We start from the raw sequence: 22,666 nt of genomic DNA, 5'->3' as shown, positions 1-22,666 counted from the left end.
TTAAACCCACTGTGTGTATCCAGACATGCTCAGTGAATATTCTTCTAGAGGAAAATGTAGCAAAAGGTAGTTTTACATCATGCAGTGCTCCACATTTGCCAACTCAGGCAAATTATAAAACGGGCTTGTTAAGTTACAGAAAAGTAGTGGCAGCTTGTTTTGCATGCTTTAGGCTTTTTCTTCTTTATTTACTATAATCTGCAGTGACAGATTCATACTGTAACACTTTCTTAGTGCTTTAGAGTATTGTACTGTCAGCTGCCTGGCCACCACTATATATAACTTCAGTGGTCCTACATTATAATGTCTGTATTACTGTAATAAACAGCTGCACACGCTCACCCCTGTGTCCTGGATTCAATTTGTGTTCTATTTTAAACTATGATAAAATATCTTTTTTTTCCTGCATGCTACAAATGTTGTTATAGTCAGCAATGCATAAGGTGACTAGCAGTTACACTAATCAGCTATTTTCATAAAGCATTGATATACTCTTCTGATAAAAAAAATTGTAGGGATGTAACAATCCATTAAGATCTGACTTACATCCACCAAGGTCAACCTAAGATTTATTGTAATTTGTTGAAAATTGACAAAAGACCTTGTAACTGAAAAAGCTGTGATTCTTATAAGTGTGGTGTGTATTGTGAACATGTAGAAAGTATCATACAAAGATTTAAAAAATCATATTATCACATCACATTTGGCCTTTGACCTCTCCTTCAAGGTCAATAAAGTAATCTGAAGGTCAAAGTGATAAAAATGCTATGTGGGACAATTAAAAAAGATCAAAGCTTGTCAGGCGGAGTAGAACCTGTTGCCATGGGATACTTTTTGAAAATAGTTAATCAATTTTATGATGACTTTGTTATGTACATCCCAGTAACCGGTGTTGGGCAAGTTACTTTGAAAAAGTAATAAATTATAGTTACTAGTTACTTCTTCAAAAAGTAACTGAGTTACACGATTCAAAAAGTAATGAATTACTTGAAAAGTAACTATTGCATTACTTGAAAAAAAATGTTTAACCCACTGGGTCCAGGGTATAATCGGCCATTTTTCACTACTTTTGATGTTTCCTCTACATTTCACCTTTAAAAACGATTTACTTTGCCTTGTTTGGTATCATCCTTCTCAGCACAACCTCACGTGTCTGATTTTACAATTATGTTTTTATTTTGATATACTGTATTAACACAATAGATCTAAAAAGAGACAAAAAACCCCCATAAAATCCGAATAGAAAAGTGATATTTTTACCGTAACAACCACAAACATGTTTATTGAATCATACTTCATAAATGTAATTCAAATATAAATTGTCAATTTTTAAATACTATGCACAAGTTTTGCAAACAACAAAGTTTTTTGCATCCATTTACCTTTTACGCTTTTTTAAATAACCATTTCAAACTATTTACAGAACAATCAGCTGTTCTGCATTCAGTAAGAGGCCACACAAATTATTTGTGCTGCTCCAAATATTTCTGTCCACTATAAAGGAAAACATCACAGCCTGATACCTGCAGGTCTGACAGCAGCAGGTGTATCACTCCTGTTTTCTACTTGGAGACAGCAGCTCATTGTTCTGACACACAACACAAAACAATCCACAACACTACACACTAACTACACAAGACAACATATTAACTACACACACGCTAAATATCACAAATCTCTCACATCTCAAAACTCGCCCTCTCTCTCTCTGTTGTCTATCTTTCTCCAGCCCGTTCTCTCTCTCTCTCTAAACAACCAAATGTCATGTTGCCATATCATTTTTGATTGGTTGACACGGTACATTTTTCCTCCAACACAAACGGGCTGTTTTTTGTTTTGTTTTTTTATTTTTTGCTCATAAGCAGAGAGTGCTTGCTGCGCTGTCCTTAGACAGCAAATGTGAGGAAACTATTCAGGAAAAAACACCGTGTATATATTGTTTATCATGACTGTGGTTTTACGTGGCCTATCAACACAATTTAAAAACTGGTATCTATCACCTTGTTGCTTTGTAATCTTGAAGTGGTCATGTGATTGTCTCACCACGACTACTTTATTCTTCTTCAGTCAAACAGCAGCACTCATGCGATTGTTTTGCCCCCTTAGCTCCAGGTGTTGTTCCAGAAAGTGATTGCAGCTGTTTAAAGCTGTAGCGCCCAGATTACTTACATAGTCAGCTACTTCCGTGCAACTGATATAAGATGCGTAAGCTGAAGACAGCTTCAACCGTCTGTTTGTTAAAAAACAGTAACGGACCGCATTTTCTTGTTAGTAACGGTAACGGCGTTGTAACGATAGGAATAGTAATTAGTTAGATTAGTTGTTGCTGAAAAAAGTAACACCGTTAGTAACGCGGTTACTTGTAACCCCTTTATTCCCATCACTGCCAGTAACAGATTATAACCATTTAAATACATAACAATTTGAATTCCTGAATGATTGTATTAATATTTTTGGGAAAATAAAATTGACTTATGGTCAAAAAAATTTTTTCCACTTAATATTTCTTGCTAAGTGAACGCTAAACATGAATTAGAGCTAAATAAAAAAAATAATTACGCTCTAAATCGTGTCAAGTATATTAAAATGGGCAAACAGCAAAAGCACTTTTCACTAGTTTTTACTGCACTACAAACTTGACAAAGTTTAAAAAGAACAAGGAAATCAAAATTAATATATACAAAATACAATACAATTCTATTAAAAGTAAACACTGCCCAGATAGTGAGCTGCATCGGTGCAAGTAAATAATAGCTAAAGCAGTCTCTGAGTGCTTCTTGTTTATAATTATCATTATTGTTACTCCTATTATTACTTTCAGCATTTAGTCTGTATTTGAAACAGCATCAAAATTTCACAGAATCTGCAAGTTTTTGTAATTTGTCATTTCTCTTGATTAACAGGCTGGAATCAATCGTCCTTCTACTAACACAGCGTGGGCGCGCTTGAATCTTAATAAGATGAAGAAGCACAACTTTTCCTTGAGTCGCCTTAACTTTTTTTTCTTTTCTTTTCCTTTTGGCTAGGCATGATCCAGCATGATGTCTTCAGTCCCTCCTGCAGAGAAAAGGTGCCAGACAGAGGCCTTGAACAAGTCAGTCACTCTCCCTTTGTGTTGCTCGGCGAGAGTACATCCCTTCATTAGACTGCATCTCCTGACAGCGCTTCATGCTTCCACGGCTTCTTTGACAGCCGAGTGGTGCACAAACATGAGGCTCCCACCTACACAGTGCTTGTGCCCGCCCGGTTGGCTGGTCTGTGCCACAGAAACGTGCCGTGAACATATGGACTCGTGTGGAAATCAAGTAAATAATGACTAAAGCTGAGCAGAGAAGTGTGCACCGCACCAGTGAGTGATATGACTTTATATCACACTTGCATGCAATTTCTGCATTATGCCTAATCTTTTCTTACAACCCTCACTTTGGATGCCAAATAGAAACCTGCCTGTTGTGTTACGGATGATGTACAAGTAGAAAAGTGGCTCTGAAGAGGGTTCCCACTTTGATTTAAGCTGTATTTAATAGTAATAATAATAATTCACAGTTGCGGTTTAGCGGGCATCATTTTTCACATCGCTGTAAAAGGATCACACTCATGGAGGAATGGAACAGCAGGCATTTCATGTAAAGCAATAAAGGTGAGCAACATAGTGTCTGTGGAGTCTGCAGTCAGCCTCCAGCTGCACTGAAGGGATCCGAGGTGAGATTGAAATCCACTCCACAAGGCCATTTGTGATGTGGATGTAAGAATGTGTGATGCCTAATTCATAATGTAGAATGCCTTCAGGACCTGAAGGAATACTGTGCCTCTTGCATTCATCCCAAAACAATATTCAAATTCAATAGAGATGGCAATGAGAAGACAAAGAGGGAGAGTGTTTTGAGTAACTGATGGGTAAGAGGAATTCTCTAAAGGTTTCAAGTAAAGCATCCTTGTGGAAACTAAAGTGGCCATGCTGTAGCTGTGAATGTCTACACGAATTGCTGTCTGTCTCTCCGTGTTAGCCCTGCAATAGACTAGCAACCTGTCCAGGGTGTACTCCATGTCCTCTTCTATGATGGCTAGGATTACCCTCCCACAGTTTAGAAAATAAAGGTTGGAAATTCTTAGAGCAAAATACTACTACAAACCTAATGCATATGTGTCATTAAGCTGCACACAAACAGCTCTGCTCATCAAAGTATCCAAATCCTCAGGCCCAGGCTTAAATAACCACTGATAACATCACTATGACATCATAACAGAGCCAGAGATGACCTAATGCACCTCTTTTGACATTCAGTATAGCCTCCATGTCCACGAAAATCAAATGGACCGACTGTTTGAGCATAATATTGGTTAATTGAACTGCACAGTATTGTAAAACAGAGTTTGATGCATGATTAAGAAGCAATTTACTTAAAAATATATGTTAAAATAACTGATTCTTTTTAAGCTGGTAATATTGATCAGTTCATTGGCTGTGGTTGAAGGAGACGAAAAACAAAAAACACTGCAGGAAACACAGATGCAAGCACACAGTCAGTGTAGAGGAAGAAAAACCAATAATGTCATCATAATAACTGATAATCTATAAAATCTAAACATGCCCATGACAGCAAAGACACTCGGTGGTGGTATGATTGCATTACGAAAAAAGGCGGTTTGCTTTTTTTTCATACACCAACAGCGGCTCATAAAGCTTTCTGTTCATATTCCAGCGCCTTCACAGTTTGCATGCATTTGACAGCAGATGAGATCAGAAGAATTAAATGATGAATGACTATACTTGTAAAATCTTTAAAAAAAAGAAAGAAATACTGATAATTCATAACAGTAATTTTCGGCATTCTGTATCAAATCACCGCGTACTCCGAGCACTCGGAAGGAGAAAGAAAAAAAAAACACTTCCACGCACACACTGTAATATATTTTCTTCATCTTCTTGAAGCAGAAGCAGAATACTGCCACGTTGCGCAGATAATGATCCCGATGTCAGATGATGCATTGTATCAATTTCAGATGGCTGCTCGGCTCATGCAGAAGGAACGAACAATTAAATCACAACCTTTAATAAAACATAAGGAAAGCAATACAGTATGAAAAAACTCCATCTGCCCACCATAAGGCAAATAATCCCCATCCCACCAACACCATCACCAAAAAAAGTGATGAGAAGTTATAAGTAAAATGTCGTTACTTTAATTAGACTCTGTGGGCTTTTTTTTTTTTGGACTTTGTGCTGTCTGATATTTTCCTAAAAAGTAAAGTTCCTGTGACCCCAAAATGGAGAGTGTTTTCCTCCTCTGGAGTAGTGAGGATGGCTGTGGCCTGCTGCACAAAGAGGCGGCTTAATTAGACTTTTGTTCATGGAAATGATGAAATACCTTCCAGTAATTATCAGACACAGTGGCAGTAGTGGTCACGCTAAAATGGGAAAACAGCAGAATGCGCTAACCTGCAGCTTCTTCAGGCATACAGTAAATATCTTTCCACTCTAGGTGTTCAAATGTTTCTCTAATTGGTGTGATTCAAACAGCAAGGGTTCAGCTTTAATGAAGCGGAGTGACGAGGTGATAAAGCTCTGCAATGTTAGCGTTACTTTGCTACATTAATGGGTGTGTATCTGTATAATAATCACACACACATACCTGTAGCATGTGTGTGTCGATAAAAATACACACCTCCTCTGGCCCCGGGGCCCCCTGCATTGGCTTCAGGAAGTGTTTATTACAAAAGTTTGCAAAAAGTGTGCATGTTCGCTGATATAGCCACCTACCACTCGTGTTACTGAATTGCATTTTTATTGGATCAAACTTTGCAGATGTCTGCATTACAAGCCTGTTTTGTTTTATTTTAAACTCTAATTTAAAGTTTTGAGGGCAGAAGTTGAGTTTCCACACTTGAAATTTTAAATTCTCCCAGTGTTCTTACTCATAGATGCCAAGGTTGATCTTTTTGACCTTATTACTGTTATTACTAACTCACAGCAGAAATGAGAAAATGTATTGGCAAGATATTCTTACATAAATACACAAAAGACCTTTGCCTCCAAAAATATTATTTAAATCAAGAACGGTCAAACTATGTGTGCATGAAGATGCAGACGTTGCTTTAATCGAAATAACAGTTTTAATGCTAAAATACAATTATGGTTGTTATCCTTGAAATTTTTAGCGAATAAATGTTATGCTTGATTAATTCCTGACTTCTCAAAGAGGGACAGTGTGCTCAAATTTGGGCATAAAAATATGTGTGGCACAATTTAAAGAGAAAATAAACAGGTTTACCCACAGTATAAGAGTTACTGCAAGAAGACTTGCAAGAAACACACTTTTTCTGCTATGTTAATTAGTAATTTAAACCATTATATACACACTTTGTAGTATGATATGTTACAGTTTACTGAACTTAGACCCCTAGCATTATACAATGTCAGTGGACAAATTAAAACCAAAAAGATTATCGCAGCACTTTAGCAGAACGTAGGAAAGAGATCAGGGAGAAAAACCATATTGCACATTGACAGCATGTGCAATTACAAGTATTGATCCCCAGTGCTGGAGAATGCATTTCCTCTGTGTCTGAATCTATTAGAAGGTGAAGCTGTTCACCAGAACAGGTGGACAGAGGCCTGGCAGCACATCCCCGACAGAGCTGCAGTGATACCGAACAGGGTTGTGATAAGAGCGACTGGCAGCTGCTTGCGTGAGATTAGCATCTCCAGAGTCACTGATTGTCACCTCTCGCACAACGACTTGAACAGCAAATAAACATTTATCCAAACCATCATATTATTTCACGCACAGCACAGCTAAGTACATTACTAATTCAATAGCTGATGCAGCAGTCACAGCAAAACAGAAATGTTTACAGGCTGAACTTGTGACACGCAGTGGAAAATGTTAACCTGAGAGACTGGAAATTCTTCAAAACAACAGTCTGCTTCAAGTGTCTTCTTCGGGTTTCACATGACTGGAGGGAGGAGAAGTGGCGGGAGTAGTAGGTGAAGGGAAGAGGTGCAGCGTGTTTCTGAGGAGCTACAGAAAGTTTTTCTACTTTAAGCATATGGCTCCGAGACTTGTTTATGTGGGAAGCCCTGAATAATGAATTTATAATGAGAGCTAGACTTTGGACGTTTTGCACTGCTCTCTTTTCCCCACAGGGTAGATGATGTCTAGGTTTTTCTGCCTGATTATGTGGAATAAAGTCAATCGAAATAATAAAAACACAGTTTCACTTCTTTGTCTATTCGGCTCATTAACTAGCACATTTCGGCAATAGCTACAGCTCTGGCAAATCACTTTATTGGAAGACGATACTGATAATGAATAGACTTAGTAAAAAACACACACGCAAAAAAAAGCATTGTGGTCCATTGTCAGTAATTACATAACCAGCACAGATTTACCAGATGGCTGATATTGAAGAGACAAAAAGTTGTTTACTCACATCTTTGGCGCTGCCAGTAAAGATGCCCTGGGAGGGCCAAAGAGCGTGGCTTCATGTTGCACAACATGTATCAAAGTTTTGGGGTTTTTGTCTGTTTATATTTCACCCAAGAACCATTTCTCTGTAATAGGCCCCGTGCTTTCCACATTCTCGGCTTGGTGTATTGTGAATGCTCTAGTTGTGTTGCTGCAAGAAAATTCCACAAAAAGGTTTGATGAATTCTGCTTGGTCTCTCACAAAATATAATGGCTTTGACCACTGACCTGGATTTTCCTCTGTAACTTTGTTCATCCCGTCCCTGAAAACCTCCAGATAAGCGGCCTTCCAGTTGCAACTCTACCCGAACAGTTACATCACCTTAACATCTTTTATAACAACTTTCATTCCAAACTAAAATGCTGAAAAGAAACCATTTTCACTGGTTTCATCTTTATTTTTCATAATATCAAAGAGCGTCTATCAGTGATTAACATCGGAAAGTAAAATCGCTAAACCTCTCTGGCCTTTCATTCCACTTAAAGTAGACTCTGCTGCATTACTTAAATAGACTGTAATCCACAGAGAGAAGAAGTTCAGGGGACATTAAGTTAGCAATACACACGTAATACATACGTAAATCCTGATAATGCTCAGTTATGTCACATATTATGACACAGAAGCACAGTGATGTGACAAGTGAAAAGTGAGGCAAAGAAAGACATAAAGTACTGTGCAAAAGTCTTGAGCTGGAATTAATTTCTTTATATTTCACTTTGAAGAAGTCAGACATTGTCTTGAGTGGTAGTTCTCCAGGCTTCCTGAAAGTCTTTCAGTGTTTTTATTTTGACAAAATTTAAGGGAAACTGGACAAGTGCTGGAAAAACAAATAAAGAATATGCCTGAAAAAAAGAATGTCCATAGCAGGTGGTAGATGACCAATATCAAAAAGTCATGTCCTGAAGAAAAAGGGAAAAATCCAGCAAAGACCTGATGCAGGACCTACGAAAATTCAGCTGGACCATCGGTGGATCCATCAACTGTTTGCTGAAGCCTCATCAGAAATGATCTCTGTGGAAGAGTGCTTGTCAAGGAGACATTCTTAAGGAAGGGAAGCGGGGAGAAAAGGCTGAGTTATGCCAAATTACACAAGAACTGGACCGAAAATCCGTGACAACATGTCTTCTAGAGTGACGAATCCAAGTTTGAAATTCTTTGTTCAAATTGTCAGCAATAAGCTTGAACAAAGGTGGAGGCTCTGGCATGGTTTGGGGCTGCAAATGAGCCAGGGGTTTGGGGGACTGTGTCAAAACTGATGGAATTGTGAATTCAGAAAAGTACCAACAGATTTTTTTATCCATCATGCTTTACCATCTGGAAGGGGTCTGAACTCGGTTGCATTATCAGCCATGGATTGGCCTCCCAGGAGCCTGGGTCACAACATTACTGAAGCAGTGTGGGACCCAGACAGACAGAGAACAGAACAGAAAGGCAGTCAACATCCAAAGAAGAGCTTTGAATGTCCTTCAAGAAGCTTGGAGAGCTACTTAAAGAAATGACAAGAAAGCTCCCTAAGAGAGTTCAGACTGTGCTGAAGCATAAAGACTGTCATACCAAATGTTAACTTTCAAGCTCATTAGAATTGTATAAACTGTTTTTCCCTTGTGTATTGTTGCCCAGGTTTCATTAAATCACTGCACCTACTTCCCAAATTATAAAGTCATGAAGTGTGGTTCATGACTTTTGCACAGCAGTGAATATTCTAACAGGACACTTTTTATTTGACTACTTGCTTGTAATCCAATAATAAAACTAACACCACAGTTATATAGCAAATGAATCATCCAGTGTTAATTCCTGACCTAAAGAAGCACCTGCAACTACAACCCAGAGACCCACTATAGATGAGAGTAATTATGGCATGACCTATTTAACCACCTCTGTCAAACATCCGTCTGTCACGTGGAGTCCTGTCTCTCCTGCCTGTGTTCTTTTTTTTTCTTCCAAAGATCAAATTTGATTTGAAAGACAATATGTTCTCGTAACTGAATTGCAGTATTTTCATTTTATTTTAATCACCAACCGAATAAAAAGATAGTGAGAAACGGGAGGGAAAATGCCCTTCCTGAATAATAGATGGGCTAAATTGCTGGGGGACAGATTATCATTTTAGAAACTGAATTATTGAGATAATTATTGCGCAGAGCAGACCACTGACTGCAAGAGCGGGTCATTGGGGATAAATAAGGAGTGTGTGTGTGTGTGTGTGTGTGTGTGTGTGTGTGTGTGTGTGTGTGTGTGTGTGTGTGTGTGAGTGAGAGAGAGAGAGAGAGAGAGAGAGAGAGAGAGAGATAGCCTCTGAGTTTGTGGGGGAAGAGCGCTTTTCACGTTGAATTCTCACAGATCACCATGAGATAGACGTGTATGATCCAGATGACAGCGGGAGAAACAGGCTGAAACGAAAACATGAAACACGCTCTCCACGTTCAAACGAACTAAACGCGTACACGAGCCGCTCTCTTTGCTCTTGCTGATACTGTAAAGTGGTGGGAGCTGTCCCCGGTGCTGAATCTGTGGGACACACACACACACACACACACACACACACACACACACACACACACACACACACACACACACACACACACACACACACATTATCTCTCTCTCAGCCACAAATTGCTGCAACTTTCTGATCTCTGCATCCACCCGCAGCATGTGTGTGTGAGTGTGTGCATGTGTGTGAGAGAGAGTCTTTAGGTGTACCCTAAACAAAACAAAACACAGCTGGCTCTGCTGGCACCCCGCCATGCAAAGCAACACCCCCAACTCCCAAACCACTACCATCTACAAATCAGCGTTTTCCAGATTAATATCACACGGGGAGAAATGACAAACAGCCAAAGCCATGAAAGATTTAACACGTGGGAGTCCGCGAGCGAAATGGGTTTCATCTCTTGAATGTGACGCGGATTCCGGAGCCTTTTAAACGGGGGCAGCGCGACCCCCCCTCCCTTCCCACCGGTTGTGATGCAGTGAGAGCGGCTCTGCGCAGAACCGGGCACGCTGTATAAAAACCTGCCGCACTTGCAGAGACGGAGTACAACAACAAGGGGGACACTGGCGAAAGTCACTGCGGCTCATAAAGCACAGAATTAAAGACGATAATAAATAAAAAGTGAAGCCCGGCGCAGACGGCGACATGCGGGCCGCAAAGAGAGAAATCTGCTGGAAACTTTTTCTATTTTCCTGCGTCTTCTTGGAGAGCTCGTCTCAAGACTTTGGCGGACAGACGCAGTTCATTTGCACGTCCGTACCCAAGGATATGGACATATGCTCGGCCACCTTGCAGAACAGTGTGCCGGGAGAGGACTTGAAGACCACGGTTATGCAGCTGCGGGAGACGGTTTTACAGCAGAAGGAGACGATCATGAACCAAAAAGAGACTATCAGAGAGCTCACCTCGAAGTTGGCTCGGTGTGAGAGCCAGAGCGGCGCAGACCTCGGGGACGCGCGGCCCGGGGGCAGGAGGAAAGAAGCGGGGACCAAAAATACGATGGGGGACGTGTCCAGAGGCCCCGCGGACACTTTGACGCAACTATCACAGACTTTACAGTCGCTGAAGCAGAGATTAGAGAATCTGGAGGTAGGGCTGCAGTTTCCGGGGAGAATATAAACACTTTTGCGTACAGCTCGTTTTGCGACAAATAAGATGGAAAACATACAAAAATTATAATAAAACAATAGGTTAACAAGTCTAGATTCTTAAAATTAATTCGCAGTGTGAACATAAGATGAACATAAAAACATTCTTTGTGTAGGTTAAATTGCTCGTTCAAGTTTACGGCAGTGACCCTCCAAAATAAAATATAATCTGGAATCTGAACCTTTTTCACCTAAATGCGCACTTTTTACCCCCTGACAGCAATTCAGCAGAAGCAACAACTCGGTGCAGGCAAACAGCCTGAAAGACCTTCTCCAAAGTAAAATCGATGACTTGGAGAAGCAGGTGCTGTCCCGAGTGAACGGCATCGAAGAGGGCAAACCCGGACTCCGCAATGAGACAGAGCAGCGTGGGAGAGTGGAGTCCACACTCACATCGCTACACCAGAGGATCACCGACCTGGAGAAAGGTAAGTGGAAAGAGTTGGTGGTGGATTAGTTGTAAGCAATATGGGCTGGGGACTGTAACGATCAAGCAATCATAAGAAAATTGATTTAAAAAATGGAAAGTCAAGAGGGGGGGGGGGGGTCCAATCTAGGATAGCGGGCTACATTATTATATATCCGATTTAATGTTGAGCACAAAGCCGGTGGGACAGTGTATATCCCGCAGTTTTCAACTCCCACTCTGGCCAGATTAGACCATTTCAAACATGCACTAAGTGACCTGCCACCGCCATTTGCTCCAAGAGACACACGAGAATTTACAACATCCGCTCACTCGCTCTCTTTCGCTTTTTTCTTTTTCTTTCTTCCTTTTTTCCGGAAGAACCGTCTACGGCGATTTCTGTTAAATATAGTCAATGAGGTGCGGGCAAATATGAAAAGAAGAGATGGCCGTTAACAGCGTTACCACTCCTGTGATGGATTTAGCACGCGAGATTAAAACAAATCTGGCGCGTCACCATTGTGGATTTGTTGTGTAACGTATAATTCCCAGGAAATATTCCCAGGATGTGAGCACTAGGAATGATATATCTGTGTGGGGTAGAACACGTCCTCTAAAACGAGTTCAAGCCTGTTTTCCTGTTTCTTCTACGGCAGGTCAGAGAGAAAACAGGCCGCTGGATAAATTTCAGCTCACGTTCCCACTGAGGACCAACTACATGTACGCAAAAGTGAAAACGAGTTTGCCAGAGATGTATGCCCTCACCGTGTGCATGTGGCTCAAGTCCAACGCCTCCCCGGGAGTGGGCACACCTTTCTCCTACGCAGTTCCTGGACAAGCCAACGAGCTGGTTCTCATAGAGTGGGGGAACAATCCAATGGAGATTCTAATAAATGACAAGGTACGAGAAAAACGCAGGAAAAATCGAATAACACTCGATTTTTTTTTAGACTGTAAGACATTCTCGTTTCCACTGTAGGTCTGATAATTCCTGCATTTGAACTTTTTAAAGGTAGCAAAGCTGCCATTTCTCATCAACGACGGAAAGTGGCATCATATCTGCGTGACTTGGACAACTCGTGATGGTGTTTGGGAGGCTTTTCAAGATGGTGTCAAGAGGGGGAGTGGAGAAAACCTGGCTCCGTATCATCCCATCAAATCTCAGGGCCTGCTGATCCTTGGCCAGGAGCAGGTAAGCAGTAAGCACAGCCTGGTTTTAATGCTCCACACCTGCCAGTCGAAAGAAGCACCTTTTAAAAAAATGTTATTTCTCATGATTTAGTAACACACAACAAATCATACATTATAGTATTTTATGTTGTATTACAACAAAATGTAAGCAGCTGGATAATTTGTATTCATTGAGCCTTAAAAATTTAATACTTTAAATTTGATAAGGTTAGAGCTCATCAAAAAATCCCACTGGATTGGCAAATAAACATCCAAATAGTTAAAGAGACTGTGGTTTCTCTTCACGAAGCAGGCTCATCATCCTTTATTAAATCAAACTGTGTTTGCCACAGGACACGCTTGGAGGAGGGTTCGATGCCACGCAAGCTTTTGTAGGAGACCTGGCAAATTTTCACATCTGGGATCGTAAACTGTCCGTGGGAGAAATTTACAATCTAGCGACATGCAGCAGCAAAGCGCAAGTGGGCAACGTTTTTGCATGGATGGAGACCAGCCTCGATATTTATGGAGGTGCCTCGAAGTGGACATTCGAAGCCTGTCGCCAGCTCAACTGAACTGAACTGCAGGGAAGAGAAGCTCAGTGGTTTTTGCTAAAACCAGTGTTGTCACGGCCTCGGTAAACTCATTCAAAAGGTCAGCCAATCTGAGGAGATTGTGTCAGTGAATAGCGTCTGGGTTGTCATAGATATTTGAAAACATCACTTGTGGGCAGTTTGATAGATATTTTACCAGATTCTCACGTGGGATGGGCCACTGAAAAATAAAAGGGGAGCGCTCCGACACCCTGTGGTGCTTGAATGCGCATCCGGGAGGAGCAGGTGATGCCATTCTAGTGAGCAGAGGTCGCCCTCAGAGACCAAAATGACAGGCCAGCATCAAAAATACAGTAAGAGGTTAATGTAGTTTTTAGAGAACAGATGTCGCACTAGTCAACAAAATGACTGAGTCCTTCATATGTCTTTTTTCTGTCTCGACTGCCAGCGATTTTCACTGTGAAAAAAGGCCAGGTGGACTTTTGTTTTTTTGAAAGGACTGCGCTCTTCAAGAGGTTACGAACTAGACAACATTGTTTCTCTGTCACTCTTCTTTCTCTAACCACACCTGCTTGACGTGATTTGTCTGAAGAATGATGTATATTTATTGCCAATGTTTGAGCCTGAGTGCCTTGGGCTGTTGAAAAATATCTCAGCACATCCATGATCATTTGCAGAGCGTTTCTGTGTTTGTATTTATTTTCGTGTAAATTATTTTCCAAGGGGGCATTTCCTGTGACACTTTAAATTGAGGAAGGGTCAGATTGCTTATGGTAAAATGCAAATCACTGATGCCAATGGCACATTTTACAGATGCTTGTACTTCAGTCGTAATGTTTCCTGTACAGTAACAGCATGTCTTAACTTCTGTAATGCTGCGTCAGCATCTATGATCTCTGCTTTTACTATTCTACCTTTGGGTTGAGGTTTTATACTGTATTGTTATATGCTTAAAGCATGGCAACACTGACAGATGAAAAAAAGTTCTAGTTTTTGTAATAAATTGTGATACTTGAATCAAATACAGGTGTACATATATAATTATTTTTACACAAAAGACATAAAAAGTGAATTTTGAAACATTCAATTAACTATTATTTACATATGCTACAAAGTCACAACAACAGTCACCCCGAGGTGCTTTATAGACTCTATAGACTCTAAAATAATACAGAGAAATCTAATGACCCTCTACGAGGAAGCACTTGGTGACAGTGGAAAGGAAAAACTCCCTTTTAAGAGGAAGAAACCTCCAGCAAAACCAGGCTCAGGGAGGGGCAGCCATGAGCACCAAACAACAAAAGCATAACATTTTTCATGTTTAAGATCTACAACTTCTAAAAATATATAACTTAATAAACATGACAGACATTAAATGTTGCCTATATGGTGTATGTGCCATGTACGTTTAGCAAATGGCCCATTAACTTTGAACTGAATGTTTTGTTTTAAAGCTATATTCCTAGCTATGTGCAAAAGATTGCAAATATAGAACTGTTAACAGATTTTAGGGCTGGTAATTACACAACATAAATAGCTCTGAACATTATTTTATTCATTGCTTAGTTATCAATTGGCCAACTGAGTTAAAACATACAGAGAAAAGCTTAATCCAAAAGTTTAGTTTTTGATTTTGGCCCATCAGGCGGCCAGATATACTCAGTTTACAGTTTAAGCAAAAAAATCTCATAATTTAAAAGGTGAAAAAAAAATTATGAATATTAATGGATTATCCAGATAGTTGCAACAAATAATTTCAGGCCAAAATCTTTTTGTTTTTACAAATTTATAGACATGTTAACAGTACGAAGATAAAATGCTAGCAAGAGCAAAAAGCTGACCAGCTTAAACGTAGGATTGATTTTTCATTTAAAACACTTAACTGTCAACATAACAAAAACATCTTCAAAAGTGAACCAGAGATTACAATTAAACGGTTCTCCTCCCAAAAGGTCCCGTTACGCCTCTAAAAAGTATCCTTCTGTCATCACTCAATACAAACAAAGCAGATTTATTAAAGGTTCAGTGATTAAAGCTTTGGATTTTTCAATTGATTCCCACAAAATTTGTAAGGGACCTTAAAAAATCTAAATCATTAAATGATTCTTTTTTTGTGTGGTGTTCATAAAATCCAGTACAAATCCATTTAAACCAAGATTGAATTGAAGATAAACTACGTTAGATATAATGTCAGGCACTGTATTCTGTTCTCATCATAAATATTCCTTATACAGTAATCTCACTGTCATTTACATATCATGAGGACAAATATATTATGAAACATCACTTGAAAAGACAAGAACATCATCTGTTTGTTGGACTTGAAGGATTGAACAGAGAGCATTGAGAAAGTGAACTTCCTCCAAGTTTCAAAAACACCATCTTGCTTTATTGAAGAATCAATCTCCAGGTTGTAAAGTTCAAGGAAACCTCTGCTGTTGACTGCTTACATCAGTGTCTAGACTAAAGGGAAATAACTTGTGGAAAGTATCATATAGACACGCTCATACTTGCACATGTAGTGCAAACACGTGACTGTTTCTGTCAAGTAAAGGTTGTTGCAGAAGTTATGCATCTGTCTATACAGTTTCTCTCCAAACGAATTATAGCTGACACTGCTCAGAGATTAAGTCCTAAGAGTGTTGTTTCTGAGGTCATTTAGTCCCACAGCTGTCAGGTCATGCGTCCCACAAATTGATTTCTATTCTGTATCCTTTAGATAGGGACCAGCTTTAGCTTGTACCAAGTACACAGGCTTTGCAGACAGCTACTCTGACATAAATGAGATTGGATTTCAATAACGAGCTAAAGGTTCTTCACAATCACAGGACGGGAACAGTACATCCAGACACATAATGAAACACACACAGGCATTCACACAGTATAAACTCTTGCCGCGTGGCCCCTGGAGTCTTCGTTAGAAATCGACTCCTACTCTCTTACCCACATCCACCTGGCCCCGTTGATCCACAGACCACATCAGTCCGATTCAGGTCATTTTTTCTTGACCCAAATCTTGCCCCAGATATCGTCAGGTATATATTTGGCACAGCAAGATAATAGCCAGCCTGTTGACCTCTCCCCAGCTTTCCTGAGCCTTAATTGGTTTGCGTCTGCATGCACTCCACTGCAAATTAGCTCAGAGGAAATGTCAGATATAAGGCGATTCACTTTCCACCATATCTGGCTCCTCTTACTTCAATGTTTTGGCCTTCGTAAATCCATCACATGTGACTGATGATTTAAACTTTTTCATGAAGAATTATGTGTTAGTGTCCTTGTTGTATAATTGCACAGTGAAGATGCAGACAGAGCTGCGATATTTTTACAAACAGAAAATCAGTATTTGGTGATGGCATTGTAGACAACAAGGACATTCTGGTATTGGGTGCACTTCATTCAGTTCTGTGAAATTATTAAATTCATTTCATTTCATACATTTCACTCACACACTATAAACGAACATTTCTGTTCACAATTTAAATCCTAGCATAGAAGCTAAGTTTTAGATCTTCATCTAGTGAAAAGTGGCACAGAAATGCAACGATACACTTAAGGTGTGTAGAGAAATATTAATGGTTGTGGGTGTGTCTGACTCGTTCATTGGCTAACAGCTTGTGTTTTTTCCAGTCTTTAGCTGATTAGCATGAGGTTTCATACCACAGATAATCTACTTAAATGTTACAGTATGCTAAAGATTTACAAAAACAGACTTAATTTTTTTATTCAAAATTACCCAAAATGCTATGTTAGGCATAATGCAATTCAAAAGTACAGTAATCACAGGACATTTTTCAGTAATGCAGTAGTGTAATACATTTCTTTACTAAATTCAGTAATTATATTCCGGTTACCATTGTGCTGTTACTTGTGTTGCAAAGGTTCTTCAGTTATCAGGACAACAGGTGGATAGAAAGAATCAAATGGGTCTTCTTCTTGCACACCTGAGTTTGGTTTGTGTGCAATAAGGATGGCAAACTTTTAAGGAGTGAAGAAACAAGCATTACTTTTGTTTTTATATAAGGAAAGAACAAGAGTAAGATATTAAAGTGCAAATTGCATCAAGGACAGATAAAAAAAACTTGCATTATACTCAGTCACAGCATGTTCTTTGCAAGCATCTGGAGACAAGTTGTTAACGCGAAGCTAGCAAAGAAGCCAGACTGACGTTAAAGCTGAGTGTACGCTGACCCCAGCTCAGCAGCCAGAGCCTGACCTCCCACAAGTAACAGAGACCTTGATGAGCAGTCAGGCTTGTATGTAGCTTCCATTTCCACCTGTACGTATTTCCACAGTAGAATCACTGTGGCAATTGCTTTAAAGTCTAATTTGGGTGATTATTAACTTTGCTTTGTGTTGCTGGCTTTGTGTTAGAATACGTGTTTGTGTCGGCATGTTGCAATGTAGCTCAGTTTTATATTGTTAACTAGTAATTATGTAACAGTGCATTTCAGACCTCGTTAAAGAGGGACGTGAAAGTAATGTAACAAGCAGTGTAATGAATTACTTTATCTGGGGAGTAATTAAAGAACATACTGTATAACCTTTAGCAAAAGTAATGACACCCACAGTGCTTCCATATTTTTTATCCTCTGCACCATCCATCCTGGACAAAGAACCCTTTTCACTTCAAGGATTATCACTCACTGAAATGAGCTGACTTAGAAACCAGAAAGGAGCTTTCAGTGGAATTGTAGAGCAAAAATAGCAGAGGTGGAAGCTGGAAGTGCTGAAAGTGATCTGGAGGTGCAGAAGGAGGTTATCTTGAAGGGAGAAGTGGTTACAATTCAAACCAAGTAAGAATTTCACTTTTCTTTGAGCAGTTTTGAATCAAAGTACTGAACATAAAGGTTCATAGAAGACAGTCAGTAGATTAGAGTCATTCCAGTTTGTCCTCTGGGGACCATGAGTGTCTCGATACTAAATGTCACTGTAATCTAGTACATAGTTATGAACATATTTCAGGCTATTAAACATAAATAATAAGCTTAAAGAATAAAATAAAATAAAACATCTCTATCAGGTACAAAAACATTTTATATCCTTAAACTGCTAAATTAGTGTATTTGCTGTTATGTGAAAAATGTCCATTTGGGTTAAGTTTTGATGAATTTATTCAAACTACTCTGACTACTGCCAGAATGAAAACAAAGCCACTGTAGCAGTTGCACAGTGGAAAAAAATCCCACACCATAACACCGCTCACTGTGCTTTATACTTTAAGGAAAACACAAGAAATGTCTCATCAAGTGGCTAATGAAAAATTCATGACGACAGATCTGAAAAACAAACAAAAGCCCAATGTGGGCCTGAGAGAAATTTAGCTGGCCCACTGATGCTGAGTAAGAGCTGTTTTTGCTGGGGAAAAAAAGTAATATTGATGACACAGGCAATCTGTTGATGAATGCTGCTGAGAGGAATGCATTTTTAATGGAAAAAAGATTCATCACACAAATAGGAAAACTGTGATACTGAGAGTTTTTATTTTTTTCCATCCCTGTAAAGAAATTAGTTTTTGTAGCACTTGCTGCAAAAGTGCTGATACTATTTTTATTTTAAAGCGGGGTGGTCATCTCCCAAATTTCAAATTTTTAAATTTAATCTCAGAGTTGCTACGAAGAACATCCCGTTGTTACACAGTTACATCTGAAAGCTCTGACTGTCTGTGAAGTGGACAAACTCTTCATCCATAACAGGTTGTTGTGCAAGTGTTTTAAAGGCTGCTGTTAGCAGAGCATTAGTTGTTTAGCATACAGTCAAAGAGGATTTTGGCTTACTTGGAGAGAATATACATGAGGCACACATCCATCTATACTTGTCTTTAATCTCACAGCTACTTCAGCAGTCAGGGTAGTGCCCCTCAATGCATAATTGATTTCTCCCAACATGGGATATTCCGTTTCACATCATCAACCAATGTGTCTCTGTCCAAATGTATACAAAAATGTCCTTCCTCTGGGCAAACACAAACGCAAACTACTGTTTCTTTAATGCTTTCTTGAAGTGTTTGCCAGATATCTGAGAGGGAGAATTATTTTTGATTGTCTTAAGTATCAAAGCTTTAGCTGCCCAGCTTTGATTCAACCCGCTGCACATACTAAAAACAAAACACTGATGGAAAATGTATTATGATCGTTTCCTCAGGTGATTCCACGGGCTACAGTTGAGTCAAGCTGACTTATGCTAAGATAACTATGCTACAAACTAAAGCTTGACGGAAACAATTCTCATACTGATTTATTGGACAGAATTCTTTTTGGATACATATAATGGAAGAAAAAAATAACAGAAGAAAATGATCTCAGTGGAAAGGTGGCTGTTGAGAAGTCATTCTGTTTTTTTTTTTTTTTTTTTTTTTTTCTTTTTCTAAATGACATCAGAAACAGCAGTATGCGACATTACGTGATGGCAGAGCTTCAGTTCATCCTTTGTCATTTTTTTTTTTTTTTTTTTTTTAATAAATAGGACAGGGGGAATGAATGAGAGAAAGAGGGGGAGAGAAAGAGAGAAAACCAAAGGGGAGAAGAGATGGTGAGAAGGGGGGGGAAGAGAGAGAAAAAAAAAAAAAGAACTCCTGGGTCACCTGTATGGAGAAAAAAAAAAAACAAACAAAACAAACAAACAGAGGAGACAGCAAACAACAAAGAGCAACATAATAATAGAGAAAACAAAGCACCATCACAATAAACTAGCTAGTCATAGATATCAATATTTACTAAATAATAAACGATATTGTGCAGCACGCAAGATAGACAGCGCACAGTGTGCTTTGAGGCAGCAGCCAAGAAAGCTTTAGTCCGCGTCTGTGAATACCCATGTGTGCATACCTATGTGGATCAGCATGCTTGCATTCCAAAGGTTTCTCCATGTAATGATCTGCTAGGGAGTGTGGGGGGGCCACAGCCCCGTCCTCCAGGGTGTGAAGCGGGTATGGAGGAGATCAAAACTCCAGACATCCAGAGGCCCCCAGAACACAAGAGACCATGGAAGACCAACAGAGGGGCAGCCGCGCCACTGTTCCAGTAAGAGCTGAGGAGAGTCCCAGATGAGGGCTCGCCCAGCAGCCGCGGAGCAGAAGTCAGGGGGAGTTGCAGTGACGCGCCCGTGAGCTCCGCCGGCCCCCAGCTGTGCCTGAGTGACCGAGCCCCAGGCCGAGAGGCCGGGGGCACCCCACCTCCAAAGGGGCCCGAGCGAGCCCCAGGCCCCAGGCCCCGACAAGCGGCCGCCAAGGAGTGAGCCGGTGTGTACCCGGACGCCCACCCCCAGACACAAAGAACCACCAACACACCGACACCTGAGGGAGTCTGCCACCGGCAGGGGAAGTGGTGGTGGGTGGAGATAGGCCTCCAAACCTTGGAGGGCCTGAGGTGTCCCCAGAGAGGTGGCGTCTGATACCCAACCTGACATATAGACACAGACATACAGGCACACACAGACACAAACATCCATTCCCACCCTCATGCTCTCATATGCACTCACTCCACACTCAACCAACGTGGAGACAGACATAAAGAGACGCTGTACACACAATCACACTCCCCAAGCGTACTCTACAAACCGGGTCTAGGTACCCTTGCCCCTGGAGGGGGGAATTGCACCCAGACCCAGGTGGTGTGCACCCAGACCCAGGAGTACAGTATTAATGTTTCCCAGTGCTTCTGAGTCCATTTTGTGTCTTCATAAGAGTTGAGCAATAAAACTGTCTTTTTGAGTTTACGTTTTTGTCTCTGAGTCCTGCAATTGGGTCCACCGTCCATCTACGTCACAAAACAGCCAAACTTTGACAATTTTCCCTTTTTTGTTGACATGTTTAAGACAGAGCCTTCAGCTTTTAGGCTCCACTCCAGTGGAACATGCTCGTAGTTTGGGATCAGGAGGGCTATAGGCTCAGGCTGCTGAGACTTCCCTTGATGCAGAGTTTCTTGTTCACTCACATCTTTTCACTTTTCGTGTGTTTCTAATGCTACTACTACATGTCATTATTGACATGCCTTTTTTCTCTTTTTCTTTTTCCTCTCAGCCCACAGAAAGTCAAGGTGGAGAGCTGTTTCTCACTGAATCTGGTTATGATGAAGGTCTCTTCATCATAACAGAGTTCTTCCTTCCCACTGTCACCAAATGCTGCTCATAGGTCATTGTCTGACTGTTGAGGTTTTCTCTCTAATATTATAGGGTCTTGTTGTGAACTAGTGCTATGTAAATAAAACTGAATTGAAAATTGAATTAAACCTCTATGGTACAAAGAAAAAAAATACACACTGTTATAAATATTGTTAGTAACATCAGTGATCTTGCCTGTAAATCTGATATGTCATTATTCCATCTCCTCTTCATCATCAATCGGCCTCCTGCTCTCATTTTCCATATTTAAAATGCCCCTCCCAATTCTTCCCTCTCTCTCTCTCTCTCTCTCTCTCTCTCTCTCTCTCTCTCTAGCTATCTTTGTCTCTCACACTCTCCCTCTTGGCAGTCTGCCTTGGCTTTATCTACAGGCATCTTATGACAGAAGCTGGCACAACAGGAATATATTTCACGAAGATGCCACGGTCCCTACACCCTCTGGGAGTTATGCCAGGGGCTGTTTTCCATAATCAGGTCAATCAAAAAACAGCCACTGCAAAGCCCTCCATGCCTTACATCCACCCCCCACACACTGCTTGTGGAGTGGACTGAGGAGGTCTGCTCTGTTTGTGAGTACTCAGCACCAAGGCAAGCAGAGAAAGATGCAACACAGGTGTCCTCTCCTAAGATGCACCATGAAGCAGCAAAGTCGATTTTGTATTGTTTTTTTTTTTTTTACCCAAAACACAAGAAAATTAACAATAATTGTCAAGTGAGAAATGTTATGCATGCAAAGCAGAAATTATATGAAAAATAAAATCTTATAGAAAAGGAAAGGTGGGGTATTTCTTCTTATGTGTTCAACTCACAAGTGACGAGGTGTGGGAGAACCCAGTATGCAGTTCTGAAATATGATGTTAGCAGAGAGTCAAGTTAACTGTAACATAAGTCGGGGCAGCTGTTTTTCTGGAGGTAAAATGGCTTGTCTACCAATCACAAGGTCAGTGGTTCAATACTACGGCCTGCATGACAAAGTATCCTAGAGCAAGTTATTGTAAAGTACACAGAAAACTCCCCACCTGTATGAATGTGTGTGTAAATGACTGAATTAGGCCTATAGTAAGAAAACACTTTCAGTGTTCACATTGTGTCATGGTCCTGGGCCATGTTGGCCCAGTATTCTTAGTTTTCTTGTATGTTTGTATTTTGTTCCCTATTTAGGCCATGTTTCCTGAGTTGCCCTGTTGTGTTGTTCCCTAAGTGTTTTCCCTTCGTGGCTTTTACCCCCTGTGTGCCCCTCTGTGTATCTGTGAGCCCTCGTCTCTCCTTATGTTTTATTCCATGTTTCCCCAGCCCGTTA

The 22,666-nt window shown here is 40.4% G+C and overlaps 1 protein-coding gene across 1 annotated transcript; it reads left to right on the top strand.

Moving 5' to 3' along the window:
* The first annotated feature begins 10,530 nt into the window (after window positions 1–10,530).
* On the top strand, window positions 10,531–14,210 carry nptx1l (neuronal pentraxin 1 like). Its single transcript, XM_085405153.1, has 5 exons — window positions 10,531–11,056; window positions 11,336–11,543; window positions 12,178–12,422; window positions 12,534–12,713; window positions 13,045–14,210. Exons 1-5 carry the CDS (start codon window positions 10,613–10,615, stop codon window positions 13,264–13,266), a joined length of 1,299 nt encoding a protein of 432 aa, XP_085261279.1. The 5' UTR covers window positions 10,531–10,612; the 3' UTR covers window positions 13,267–14,210.
* The last annotated feature ends 8,456 nt before the right edge of the window (window positions 14,211–22,666 follow it).

The sequence above is a fragment of the Rhamphochromis longiceps genome, linkage group LG4 (assembly GCF_057381845.1).
Source record: "Rhamphochromis longiceps isolate RC_006_pf linkage group LG4, R_longiceps_female_GT1.1, whole genome shotgun sequence".
Lineage (NCBI taxonomy): Eukaryota > Metazoa > Chordata > Actinopteri > Cichliformes > Cichlidae > Rhamphochromis > Rhamphochromis longiceps.
This window is presented reverse-complemented; position numbering and strand designations above follow the sequence as displayed.

Bases quoted from the DNA above. Each gene is read 5' to 3' on its own strand.
- nptx1l (XM_085405153.1), top strand. From the start codon at position 10,613: ATGCGGGCCGCAAAGAGAGAAATCTGCTGGAAACTTTTTCTATTTTCC. The intron at 11,057-11,335 runs GTAGGGCTGCAG...ACCCCCTGACAG, and splicing joins AGAGATTAGAGAATCTGGAG to CAATTCAGCAGAAGCAACAA. The intron at 11,544-12,177 runs GTAAGTGGAAAG...CTTCTACGGCAG, and splicing joins GATCACCGACCTGGAGAAAG to GTCAGAGAGAAAACAGGCCG.